This window comes from Delphinus delphis, chromosome 13 (assembly GCF_949987515.2).
Source record: "Delphinus delphis chromosome 13, mDelDel1.2, whole genome shotgun sequence".
NCBI classification, from domain to species: Eukaryota; Metazoa; Chordata; class Mammalia; order Artiodactyla; family Delphinidae; genus Delphinus; species Delphinus delphis.
In genome coordinates this window covers 51,585,286-51,598,792 of record NC_082695.1, presented here as the reverse complement: position 1 = coordinate 51,598,792, position 13,507 = coordinate 51,585,286, and the positions used below count along the sequence as shown (strand labels likewise).

The 13,507-nt window shown below is 53.3% G+C and overlaps 1 protein-coding gene across 50 annotated transcripts in view; it reads left to right on the top strand.

Moving 5' to 3' along the window:
* The window catches only part of CELF4 (CUGBP Elav-like family member 4), a 296,327-nt gene extending 284,157 nt beyond the window's left edge, over window positions 1-12,170 (top strand). For 42 of the 50 annotated variants that reach the window (XM_060028930.1, XM_060028927.1, XM_060028935.1 and 39 more), the window contains 2 exons: window positions 3,320-3,491; window positions 12,035-12,170. In XM_060028930.1, the coding sequence (XP_059884913.1) occupies window positions 3,320-3,447 (128 nt within the window). In that variant the 3' untranslated portion in view covers window positions 3,448-3,491; window positions 12,035-12,170. Of the gene's footprint in view, window positions 1-2,784; window positions 2,864-3,319; window positions 3,492-9,962; window positions 10,051-12,034 lie in introns of those variants that run through there. The other 8 variants (XM_060028974.2, XM_060028970.2, XM_060028973.2 and 5 more) reach the window with 3 other exon arrangements.
* The last annotated feature ends 1,337 nt before the right edge of the window (window positions 12,171-13,507 follow it).

Below are 13,507 nucleotides of genomic sequence, written 5' to 3'. Positions count from 1 at the left end.
AGAGTTGCCCCAGCAGCTCATTTCTCTGGGGGATGGGAAAACAAGGCAAAAGGAAAAGACCAGGTTGCACCCCTCCACTGTTTGACTGGTGTTTCTTCTGACGAATTACATTATGTATGTAAAAACGACAAACTGGAGATCAGCTGCCTTTGCTCTCTAAGTAAGCCTCAGATGTTCCATAAATCAGAAGAAAACTGTGAAGAGCCCAGAACATGCTGGGCCCCGGGGCTGGAGTGCGTTTGACTCCCTGGAGTCAGCCCCGGACTACCCTTGCCATTAGCTCCTTCAAGTCCTCCAGCAAAGGCTTTCGCCCTGCTGCTTCTGGGAGTCCACGCCCACCTACCTCTACTCTGGCTCTTTCCTCTCTTCCTGAACAAACGGCTAGCGCTGAACATCCACTGGCCTTGAAAAAGGACAGGCTCCCGCCAAGCTGCCTGGCCCAGTGGCTCCTCCTTCAGGCTCTTGGGTTCCCTCCCTCGCTCTGGCCGCCGAGCCTGTGCAGCTCTCCCCAGCACGCACTCATGGGCAAGTTTACTCTCTGGGCCTCAGTGTCCTTATTTGTGGAATGGGGATTTCAGCAGTCAGCTCTCAGCAGTGCTGTGAAGGTCATACGAGATGGTGCATGTGAGGGACCTGGCCAGAGCGGACCCTCAGAAGGTGCTAGGGTCCCCTTTATTCCCCAAAGGAAGGGCCATTTTTCTGCACACGTGGTCCTCTGTTTAAGTGAACTCCTTAAAGGCCCCGCGTGCTCTTTATAAGCATAAACAGAATCTTTCAGAGGCCGTCGTGAACATATGTGCAGCACAGATGGTTTCTGCATTGGAAGACGGGCTGGAGGGCCACCAGGAGGGCATCCTACCTGCACAGCCTCCCACGGTCTGGAAGGCAGAAACCTCGGGAGTGGGAGGAATGGGGCAGGGGCTTCTGGGAGAAGGGACACAGCCCTGGAAACCGTGAACATGGGAGATGGTGCCTAGAGCCTTGCTGAGGGGGGGCCAGCAGGGGAGATGCTCCTTGCCCTGACTGCTAGCCAGTTAACAAAACTAGTTCAGGAAGAAAAGTTCCTTGAGCCCGGAATCCTTCCCAACCCCCAGGCTTCCAGAAACTCAACCCGAAGGCTGGGCTTCTTCCCTCCTCCAGGACCCTCTCTCTCCCTTTACACCTCCACCCTAGACAGCATCTCCAGCCGTTTTTATCTTTCTCCCATCTCTTCCCCACTTTGCTCGTATTTGTTCTTTTGTGGGGGGAACTGCCACCCACAGTTCGGCTATCTTGTCCCAGGAGGAAGAGAGGCGTTTAGTTTGCCCACCCTCTTTAATCTGGGGGAGAGCAGTATAACAGATGCACCATTCACGCATTTGAAAACTGCTCTGCTGACAGCTCGATTTAGTCATCAGTCAGAGAAGTTGGTAGGGAAGGGACGGGCCAGGAGGGCATGAGAGGGGGAGGTGGAAAGATGACTCACATTGATTTCCAACTACGGATAATCAGAAATCTCTCCTATGTGTTTTCGCCCATAGATTAATACATAGATGTAGGTTATGTTGCCCTGGGCCCATCTCTGACCAATCTCATCCGAGCTCACATGCTACCACTCTTGGGTACACTCACATGCGTGTACACACACCCCTCCCCCATCTTTGATGGTGCATGGCCTCCAGAGAAAATGCACACAAATGCAGGAAGGAGAAAGAGAAAAGAGGCCGGTGGAGGCAGTGTCTGGGGCGGAGGTAAAAGGGCCACCACACAGGGAGAGTAAGGGAGGGGTCACAGGCAGGCCCAAGGTACCACAGACAATTAACGGAGAAAGCAGCTTTCTACATCAACGGAGTCTGTCCACCTATCCCTTATATATCTAATGGCCGTTTGGAGATGAGCACCCCAAATGAAGTGCATTTGCAGGATTGCCTGGGAACTTCGCCAAGCTTAGTTTCATATATTTTGCAGGATCTAAGCCCATTTTACAGGAGAAAAGGCCTTTAAAGTCAAATAAATTCCAGGAAATACTAGGTTAAACAAAGACATAAAGAAGAGAGAAATTGGGGTGGTAGAGGGATGTTTTTATTTGTTAATGTGCCATGAACTGTCCCAGAGGGGCCTGGTTATAAATTTGCTTGACCACCAAAGGCCCTTTCTCAGGGAGCACCTTTTAGGGCCATTTTTGGGAAATGCTGATGTAGTGTAGTCTATAAGGAGATGCATTCGAAGTTCCAAAAGGTGACTTCTAAATCAGCTTTGGGAACCTAATCCATTCCCACCTGGGAACTGCTTGTTTCAGAAGGTGACTGGGAGCCATGGATGGTTCTATATCCTGTCCTGGGATATTGGGAGGAGTGAACACGTGAAAAGCACTTCTGCAGTCTGTAGTACACGAAGGCGCTTAGCTAACTTTCGCTAATAGGGTCAATTTGTACTATTATTGTTATACCATTAGTAGTGTTACGAGGGATTCACATCAATGGGTGCGTGCTTAGTCCGGGGCAAGAGCCCCTGCTCCCAGGGTGGAGTTTTACTAAATGAAAGGATGGTGCAGACGGCCCCTGGGAGCGAGGTGGCTGGTTAATGTGAGCCGGTGTGGACTGGCCCCGGTGGCGGTGGCCACCCGGAGCCTGGCTGGGGGCAGCCTCGGCAGGGACGGAGCGGGAGGAGGGGCGGCGGGGACCCTGCCTCTGCCCTGCCCCGCGGCCGGGCGGCACTCGCGAGGGGGGCGGCCGGAATCGGCGGCGGCGAAGTTCGCTCCGTGGCGCCTCCCCTCCCTCCCCTCGCACTCCTCTCTCTCCCCAGGCCGGCACCCCGTGCCCTCCCGCTGCCAGGCCCCCTCCTGTCAGGGAGGACAGTGTCCAATAAACTCCTCCACCCGCAGGTGTGTCCGCCCTCTCCCACCGCAGGCAGGGGCTGAGGTGCCGGGGCCGGCGCGGGTGGGGGGCGGGCGCCTCTCCGAGCCCCGCCGCGCCGCGGGCGCCCCGCCTGGGGGAGAGGGCGTGCGGGACAGCGGCGCCGCCCAGAGCCGAGGTGGAGCCGGGGCGGCCCGGCCCGGGGCCGCGCGGGTCGGGGAGCCGGGAGCCTCGGCAGCGCCCGCCGCCGGAGGGTCCGCAAGCACGCGGGCAGTGTGGGGGGGGCACTAGGCCGGGACGGGGGCGGGGGCCCCGAGGGGGAGGAGCCTTGAGCCCCGTCCCCGCCCGGAGGCGCGGCGGGAGCGGGGAGACACCGCCGCCCGCCCCGCCCCGCCCTCGGCCCCACGGACCTTCTCCGCCCCCGCCCCCTCCCGGCCGGGGCGGCCCCGTGGAAACCCAGGCCCTCGTCCCTCGTGTCTCGCCAGGCTTCGTGAGCTTCGACAACCCGGCCAGCGCGCAGACCGCCATCCAGGCCATGAACGGCTTCCAGATCGGCATGAAGAGGCTCAAGGTGCAGCTGAAGCGGCCCAAAGACGCCAATCGCCCGTACTGAGTGCAGGCGGGAGCGTCCCCCGGGGGAGACCAGGACTCGCACAGGTAACCGGGGTCGGCCGGGGCGCGGGGACGGGGGGTTGGGGAGGTTGATACCGGACGGACCCGCCGCCTCCCCTGGCCTCTGTGGGCCGGACGGAGCCTCGCTGTGCCTTGGACCCGCTGCGCCCGGCTCGACCTGCTCCTCGCCCGGTGCCTAGGGGGCAGGCGCAGAGCTGTGGTCACCCCGTCAGAAATGGGTATGACCATCCCCCTGCCGCAGAGCTAAGAGGAGCAGGAGTGAGGGAACCGGTCTGAGAAGGTCTACACCGGCAATTTTGTTTGCCAGAAAACCCTGGGGTGAGCAGATGGCAAGCTCAGGGCTGGGAGAGTTTGGGGGAGGAGTAGGCCCTGTGGGGAGCTGTAGGCCTGTGCTGGGGCCTTCTCCCAGACTCCCTGGCTCTCCCCTTCCCAGCTCTCTTGCCTGAAGGGCTGGTGGCTTTTAGACACTTGACCCCTTCACCCGTTCAATTCCCCGCAGCTCAGTCTGGAGAGGAGGGACAGGACTTTTCAAAGGGAACTTTACCAAAAAACAAAACAGGATGGGACAGAAGGTGAGGAGGGTGATGGTATGGGACTGGGGTCACTTACCCTGCCCTCTTTACAGAGGCCATGATGAGTGGGCAGGTGTCACCTTTCCCTCCTCTGTCTGGGTCCTGCCTTACAGCTGAAGGCACAGTCGGCCACTCCTCTTCCAGGCCACATGCTCCCCTGGGTGAAGCAGCTTCCTGGGGAAGGGGGGAGGGAGGAGATGTGCCTGGCCATCAAAGTCCACCCCCAGCCTGGTTTCTCCCATTGAGGTACGCTCCACCCGTCCCAGCTGGTTCATAGTCCAGGCGAGGCTGCCCAGTCCTCCGCTGCTTCAGCAGTACCGTGTGCCAGGTACTGTTAGGTACTCAGCATGAGTAAGACTAATGAGAATCCTTGTCATTAGCAGGGGAGGCAGACAACAAACAAGGACAGAGGATCAAAGAGTAAATTATATAGTGTGTCAAAATTGTTGGCTACAGTTAAATCAGGTAGTCAGGGTAGGCCTTGTTGAGGAAGTGACATCTGAGCAAAGGTTTGAAGAAGGGGAGGCAGGGAGCCACGCCAGGGTTTGGCTGTTTGCTCGGTCCTCGCGCCCAAGGAACAGGCAGTGCACAGGCTCCAAGGTGTGGGCAATGCGGTGTGTTCAAGGACCAGCAGGAGGCCAGGGTGACTGGAGGAGAGCGAGCACGGGGCGGGGGGGGGGGGGGGGGTGTAGTGGAAAAGGAGATCCCAGAGGTGAGGAGGGCCACCTCGTGTAGGACCTACACGTTGCATGGACTTCGGCCTCTCCTCAGAAATGGGGGGCTCGGGGGGAGCCACTGGAGAGCTCCGCACAGAAGAGTGATGTCATTAACTTGCATTTCAGGAGGCTCGCTGGCTGCCATGTTGATAGATCGTAGGGTCCAAAGCAGAGGCCTAGCGCTGGGACCGCTCAGTCCAGGGTGACAGCAGTCGACGTGGTGTGAGGGAGTTGGTGCCGTTTGTAAGGAATTAGAGGGGATGTGAGAGAAAGAGGCATCAAGGATGACGCTTAGCTTTTGGCCCGAGTAACTGGAAGAGCAGAGTTGTCGTGGTCTGAGACGGAGAGGGATTGGGAGAAAGGTGAGGCACGTGACAGTTACACATCCGAGTGGAGGGTCAGAGTCTGGAGTTTGGGAGGGAGGTCTCCAGCTTCCCAGTCTCCTCTCAAATCCCACCGCTGCCAGCAGGACCCCCTTCATCCACCCAGAAGCAGCCACACTCACCTTCTCTTGAAGAGGGTGCTTGAGCCTCTACTCGCTGCAGAGCTAGAAGAGCAGCGTCCGCCTCTCATGCTTCCTCAGTTCCGGCCCCTGTCCGTCTTTGGTCTGTGTGAAATGCACACGCACATGTTTGTTCAGAGCGTGGGCACTTTCCTGTGCCAGATGCTGGCTCAGTGCCGGGATGCCGAGACGCATGGTCACCGTGCTGCCCGCGTGGAGCTTCCAGCTCTGTGCTCACACCGACACGGTGGCAGCCAGCCAATGGGTACATTTCCATAGGAGGGGAGGGACAGTGCAGTGAAAGCAGCCCTTTCGCGACACGGAGCACTTTTCTTAAACAGGCTTAGCTCTGCCACTAAGGCATGACCTGGGTCAAGGTGCTTTCCCTCTTGGGCTTCCATTTCTTCAGTGATGAAACCCAGGCATTGGAGCCATCAGAGGACTTTTAAGGAGGCGGCATGCTCCAGTGTCATGCCCTGAGATTCTGAGGGGCCCCTGTGGGTGTGTTTTGTGGCTCCCCCCAAAACAGCTTGTCTTAGCCTCCTAGACCTTGATGCAACTAAAACCCCAAGAAAGGAGGGAACATCTAGGTCAGAGAAATTCCCAGATGAAGGGGTGAGGACGGCAGACTTGTGGTTTGGGACAGAAGGTAAGAAGTGGCCCTCAGGGTAGAACCAGTTAGCAGTCATGATTGGGGTGGGGGCTTGAGAGGAGTGGCCAAAAGAGCAGAGTGGTTCTTCCACCAGGGAATACAAAGGCCAGAAAGATGAGAACCACAGACTTTCACACTGCGCTTACCATGCAAGAGACAGTTCTTGTAGGTGACCACTCTAAGACATAACTGTATACTTGTAGCTGCCTATGAGGTAGGTAGTGTTATTATTCCCATTTTATAGATGGAGCACAGACAGATTAAGTCACTTGCTAATCAGCTCCTGAGCTGTAGAGTCATGATATGAAGGGGGAGTGGTTACTTCCAGAGGCTGAGCTCTTAACCCCTTCAAGTAAGGAGATGGATAAACCCCCCTCTGCTATCTTCACCTCACCCCTCCTACCCCAGAGTGTCCTGAATATCAGAGGGGACACATCAGGACCTCTCACTTCTCTGGGGTCAGCCATCTGACTAGCCCCCCACTAGGCAGTCTTCTAAAAAACTGTGAGCTCGCGTAGCTCCTACAGTAAAGTTGACCTTTCAGCTCCATTCACAGGATTTTAACAAATGGTGCATTCAGGTTCCCAACCCAAGACTGTTAGAGGGTGTAACAGAAGGCAGGTGTCATAGGGCCAGGCTCGGGGAGTGCCGTGGGCACTGGCTGCTGCCAGTAAGAGCGGGAGGAAACAGCACGCAAAAGCAGCTTAAAAACTGCATGATTTTACAGGCCAGCAAAGGATGTTTACAGATGATGGGTCCTAGTTGCTCGGAAGGGCGGGGCTCGCCTAAGCAGGGGCTCAGGGGCCATAGTTAGGTGTGACTAGGCACCGGGAGGGTGGTCTCATGGCCGGTGGTGAAGACATAAGGCAAATAGGTGGCCAGGTCAGAACTGGAGTGAGGGGGTTCTGGGGAAGGAGAGGGCCCCTGGCAGGGCAGCCGTGGGGAGGGGGAGCGTGGTTGGGCTTTGGTTCCGTAAAATGAGGCCTGGGTAGGGTGGGGTCTGCGCACCCTGATGGATGGGAGCGTGGGTTCCTAGCTTCATTGCTGCCCCTGCCCCTCATCTTGCGCTAAGATGGGAGTTTCTCCCAGAAATCTTTATGGGGAAACTAAGAGGAAGGAAACAAAGGCAGGGAATTGGGCAGAAACACGAACGTGGCCAGGTCCAGGCAGACACCCAAGTCCCTTGTTCCACCTCTGGGCCCAGGCTGAGGGCGGGCGCACGGGCATCCGGCTCTTTGGAGGGAGAACCGTCTGAGTGGCGTGTCTGACTCCCTGGGAGCCCCGTTTCTTCTGGCCCCGGGCTTTGGTTCTGAGTGTGCTTTTGCACAGCGTCTGCTCTGAGCTTTGCAGGCACGGGTGCTTCGGGTCAGACCTGCCCAGTGCTGGGCTGTGGCTTTGGGCCTGGGCCTTCTCTGGCTAGAGGCCAGCTGTGTTTAGGACCTGGCATCTGAATTGGCTCAGCTCGACCAGGTCATGAGGTGGGGCTTCCCGGTCCTGATTCAAGCTCCCCTACGCCGGTCAGTGACCCTGCTGTCACCTCTAGGGCTGTGCTCGGAGAGGCTCTTCCAGAGGGTGGCCAGGCAGGGGTCACTGTGCAGGCAGAGGTGCCACTGCTCCTTAATGAAGAAAGTGGTCAGCAGTGCGTGGGAAGAACCCCAGGGAGCCTCCTTAGCGGCTGAACGAGTTTGAGTGTTTGTGTGCTGGGGACCAAGTGTGTGTGAGAGGTGAGTGGGTACGAGAAGGTTCCCTAGATGGAGATTTGGGGCGGAGCTGTGTGAAATTCAGGCTCGAATCCCCAGCACTGGGCAGTGCCAGGCACTGAAGGGTGGCCGGAGGAAAGCTGGCAGCCGGCAAAGGAGCACAGTGGAGTGGGGAGGAGTGGGCGTCCCAGGACTGGGTGCAGGTGTCCCTGGGTTGCCGTGGCTGACACCTGAGGGCGCTGCCCTCCGCGCCGTGAGGCTTTCAGGATCTTAGTTCCCCCACCAGGGATTGAACCCGGGCCCTCGGCAGTGAGGGCACAGTCCTAACCACCGGACCGCTGGGGAATTCCCCCTCCTCAGTTCTTAGGCCTCTTCTCCCACCCCAGGGGCCCGCCAGTTGGCTCTCCTGGGTGGTGGGTCTAAGGGCTTGCTTTCCGGAGGGGCTGGAGATGCAGACGGGCCTTGCTGGGCCCTGGTCTTGGTGAGGGAGATCTGCTGTGGGAGGAGCAGGACGGGCAGGCAGGGCAGCAGGGCTCTGCGGAGGAAGAGGGGCGGGGGCTCTTCTGAGAACGCAGAGCTGGAGGCCGGGCTCAGGCTTAAAATAGTCACCTCTCAGCTGTTTTGCATCTTATCCACAGTGACATGTCATGACCTCAGGCTTCCCTTCCACACTCCCTGTAGGAAAACACAAAGCTGAGAGTGGAAGCCGCTGCGTGTAGAAGCCCGGTGCGTCGGAAACCCCTGCAGACTCTGCAAGCCTGGTGCACAGACCCGGGGGCTGCAGGGGAGCAGGGACTGGGAAGTGAGCTCAGGGGTAACCGTGAGGAGGGCGTAGGGCTGGGGGCCCCCAGTGCCCTGGGTGGGGGCAAAGGACCCCCAATGGTGAAGCGTGCTCAAGACAACTCAAAACGGAATAACTGGATGATGCTTGACAGAGAAGGGAGCTCAGCCTCCACCAGTTAGGGCTCCACTAGTGAAGAAGGCAGGTCGGGGCTTGTGAGATGGGTCAGTCTAGAAAGCTGTACGTGGAGGGGTATAGGGTGTGAAGGAATGGAGAAGGGGGAGGTGGAGTGGGGGAGGGCAGCAGAGCACAAGTGACAGCAGCAGAGAGACTGGGGAAACAGGGCCATAGCCCGCCCCTCTCCAGTGGAGTCTCCTGTTTCGTGTGACCAGCACTGCAGGGCACCCTAGTCTTCCACGTGACCATTTCCTGGGTCAGAGCTGCAGAGCCGTCTAAAGGCTTCACGTGCCAGGAAGCAGCCTTGCTTTGGCCACGTGGGCCACCTTGAGAGCAAAACAGAGAGAGTAAGGCGATCATGAAATGAAATCAGTTGTGCCAGGATGTGTCTGTAGAATTCTGAGAACGTTGATGTGATTTACTCTAAATCTCAGAACTACAAGTGTTCATTTTCTGAAGCTTCTGAGGAAAGAGGGTTGAGGCAGAGTGGACGGGGAGAGGCTCACGACCTCATGCAGCGGGTGCTCTTTTAGTGGGGACGCCCTTCTCTGGGGATGGCGGCCACGGCGGGACGGGACAGGGCGGGAGGGCTGAGTTGCTGTCTGCGTGCACTGTACTGGGCAGCAGGGTGTTTTGTGGATGGACCCCACGGATACAGCAGTCGCCTTAATCAGCCTCTGACCCACCCGGCAAATCGGGGCCACCCTGTCAGGCTCCCCCTGCTGGTCCACAGGCTGAAGCCACGGAAGGCTGGGGAGGCGAGGAGAGCTCGGCACTTGGGGGAGAGGGAAAGAATCAAGGGTGGTCAGAGGCAGAGAGCGTGCTCCCTGATCTGCTTGCCGGCCAAGGTGGTTTGAGGGGCTGTTTTAGTTTTTTCTGGCCCCCTCACCAAGCTGCCTACACCCTCCCTCCTCTTCCCAGCGCATGATGGATGCCCGTAGTGGCCCTGTGTGAGGTTCTGCTACTGTTCACGGTGTATCATGTGTCTGCACAAACAACCGTGTGTGCGTGTGCGTGTGCGTGAGTGTGTGTGTGTTGACGTGCCCATGTTGTTTGTCTGCCGGCTTCCTCCATCCTTTGAGTTTTTTTCAGTTCTCTTATGATTTGACTGCTGTTCTCTCATTAGAGCTTTTAGATTGATGCTGTGGTCTGGTGCTGTATAAATATTTTTCCTTTTAATTTTGTTTTAACTTCTTCCTTGCCCTTCTTCACCCTCAACCCGACTCTCCCTGTCCCACCCCCCACACTCCCCGACCCAACCCGCCCCCCCTCCTCCTCCCCCCTTGCCCACACTCTCTTGTCCTCTCTCTCTTTCTCTCTCTCTCTACATATATAAATATATATATAAATCTTTTCTTCTTTTGTCATTCAATCAAATTCCAACAACCCAACCAGGGCCAGTCAAATCCACCACAGTCTCGCGCTGAGCTAGGAATAAAGTTCACGTAATCACATGAGAGTGGAGAAAACAGTCCCCCATCCGTAAGTTCAAATCAACTCAAAGTTCACAGTGTGACATGATGGCGTCATGTAACAAGGCTAAGAATCGGTTGCATGACAATTGCCGTCAAGTTTCGTGGAGGTGCTGTGATTGGAGCGTTTTTCTTGGATGTTGTATCAGTTGATGATTGGCCAGTCATGATCACACGTGCATTTTCTTGACTTTTGTGCTGCCACAATCTTTTTTGCTGTGCTCATTTTCGTTTCGTTCTTGGTGCTTGCAGTGGTTTTACTTTCTGTTGTTTGGTTTTTCTTGTTCAGCGTTTTTTATGCTTCTCTAGATGTCACATAGAGAAAAAAAAACAAAAGAATAAAAAAACAGTAAAAATAAAGATGAATTCCCGAATTATCGGACATGGGATCATTAACTGTGCAAACCATTATTTTTTTTTTCTTAAAAATGAGGAAAACATCTTAAAAGTATCTATGCGTGGTTGATTTACTTGCACTTGAAAATATTGTGATTTTATTTTTTTCTAGAAATTTGGGGGCCTTTTTCAATTGACACTTTCCTAGGTCTGGTCTTTTTCCAGTTAGGCTATTTTAAATCTCACTTCAAAAGGAAAAACAAAAAGAAAAAAACAAAAACAAAATCTCTACAGTAACAGAATGATAAAAAAAAAAAAAAAAAAAAAAATTCTAAACCAAAAACCTAGAGTTCAAAGCCCGGGGCCTCTGAGAGAGAGCCCGGTAGCAATTGTAAGGTTTGTATTGTAGCCACTTCTGCTAAATTAAATGTGGGGAGGGAGGTGGGGGCCTGGGAGTTGGGAGGGCTTTTTGGTCGGTTTGGAAGAAACAGTACTAACAAAAGCAAAATGCACCTTTTTGTTTACAACTGAAAAAGGGTCCTTGACAAGTGTTTTTTAATTTTATTATTATTTTATTTGGTGTTGTAATTGTTTAGATTGCTGTGTACGGTTTGCTGTTTGTTGAATCAACAGTGTGAAAAACCTGCCAGCATGGATTGATATACGCATGACGTTGTCCCCTCAACTGGGGGCTTTGCAGTTCTAACTCTCTTGATGTAACCAGTCACCCCCATGTATAAGTGGAAGCTGCTTGCTAGAATGGAGACGAGTCTCATTTGTTAATTCACAATGATTAAGCATTTTCCTTCTGATTCTAGTCGGATCATGATTTTTTTTCTTTGAAATGCAAAACAAAACACCAAAAAGCCACCATTCAAAACAAAATCAAGAATTGTCTGAGTTAATTTAACTTTGATGATTAAATCCGTTCTAACTTCTTTTAGGTCCTCCCCATCCACTTCCTCGAAGTGCTGAATTTCCTCTAAATTCCCTGGCATGTATGAGAAAAATATTATGTGTGTGTGTGTGTGTATGTGTGTATCTATGCATATACACACACACATATCCATGTATATCCACATATGTGCAGGTGAATATATTCTACACATATATCCAGATATACATATATATACATAGCCTCGCAAATAGTGACCTTGGGAAAGAGGTGGTTGGCTTGGAAACTGGGCAAGAATTCTGCAAAATTCATGTCATGGATCTTGGGGGGGAGTGGGCTGGGCTGCTAGATTTTTGCTATCTTGTTTGCTAGGCTTCTGTATACATATTGTATCTGGGCTAGATCCCTTAGAGATCAGTTTAATGATGAATTCATATCCCACAGTCCCAAATTCTTCCCTTAGATCTAGCCGTCCCCCAATCCAGAACTCTAAAGGAACCCAAATCAAAAACCCTCTCCCAACAACCAAACCTCAGCTACAACCATCACCACTAGACCTCCCAGTGGTTTCTTACTCTGACTAGAAGAGTCGATTTCTTTTTTATGTATCATGATCATGACTAATTCTCATACTGGTCTCTTCCCCCTCTCCCGCTATCCCCCAGAGCTCCCGCCCTAACCCCCGAGGCAGGTTCCTTTTGGTGTTTGGATGCGTTTTGTGTTTCCTCTCTTGGCTTAATCAGCCCTGATTTTCTTCATTTTAGGGCAGGATGCTGAACGGGCTACATTAAAAAACAAACCTCTCTCTATATATATTTATAAATGAGAACTGTTGGATGACACCTTTGACATATCAGCCAATATCAATCAAGCTGAAGACTCCAGACACTCTGTGACTGTCACATTTCTTCAAGGAAAGTATAGCGTCTATGGAGTTCAGAGGGCACGTGTTTGGGGGAAAAATATATGTGACATAAAGAAGAAGAAGATGAAGAAAAATGAGAAAAAAAAAAAGGCAACTTTAAAACAAAATAACTTGAGACAAGGTGGGGAGGCTGCAGGGCTGGGAACCGGGAAGGGCCGCTGCTTCCCGATCCCTGGGGCTTTTCCAGCCCATGGGCGCCTGAGGCAGGCTGGGGCAAGCGGTGTGTCTGGTGGGGCCTGGTCCCCAGGGGGGCGGCTGGGAGGCCGCCACTGATCATCTCTATCTGTCATTCCTTTAGCTATTTAGGGACCAAAGGACCAAACTTTTTATTGCAGATGTGTAGCTCTAGGTCAAATAGAGGGGGAACGGAGGAGAACCTCCTTCCTGCCTCATGGCTGTTCTTGAAACAGCTTAGAGCGATTCTATGAAAAAATGTAATTAAAAAAAAAAAAACACAAAAAAACAAAAAAAAAAGAAAAATAATGCTTCAATGCTTTTAAAACAGCAAGATAATAGTTCTTTGATACTTTGAGAGGCGCTTTGATTACTGTCATTCAAGTCTATGACACTTTCCTATGGTTTTCTGTATTATATGTCTGGATGGAGCTGTTAAGACGAACAAATTGGTGGATATTCGGGGAAAGTAACAAAATATGAAAACTCGTTAACCGTGAAGTGTGAGAAAAGGAGGGGAAAACAAGGGACTGACGAGGCAAGATAATTGTTGTGAAAAGTCTGTAAATGCTTCTAACTCTTCCCCCTCTTAAAATCATAATAGTTGTACAGAATTTTAAAAAGGAGAAGTTTAAAATACCTATATAATAGAAGAAAAATTAGAGGAAAGCAAAAAAAAAAAAAAAAAACCTATAGAAGTTAGCGTTACTGCTAAAATCCCAGATGTTGTAGGACTGTACTTTTGTAGAGTTTAGACTGAGCATCAATCCCTTCTCCCCGCGAGTGCTGTTGGATGCCATTGACCCCGAGGGCCAGGCCGGACCCGCCCACACCTGTGGGCCCCTGGCTGCCCACCTCCGGTGGAGGCCGCGCCTCTGGCAGGAAGGCCCGCCGCCGCCTCCGCCCTCGCCTCGCTTCGCTCCGGGAGCTGCGCGCGCTCGCCCGCTCTCCGCAAGCCCTCGACACCTCTGCTTCACTCGCCTTCCATGCTTGCTCCAGAGACTTTCCGGGCAAGGGAGACCTGGGAACTTTCATCTTAAAACAACTAAACAACACACACACACACAAAAACCTTAAACAAGAGAGAGAAAAAAAAAAAAAAAAACAATCTTTGAAGAATTTCTGAAACTGTTTACAA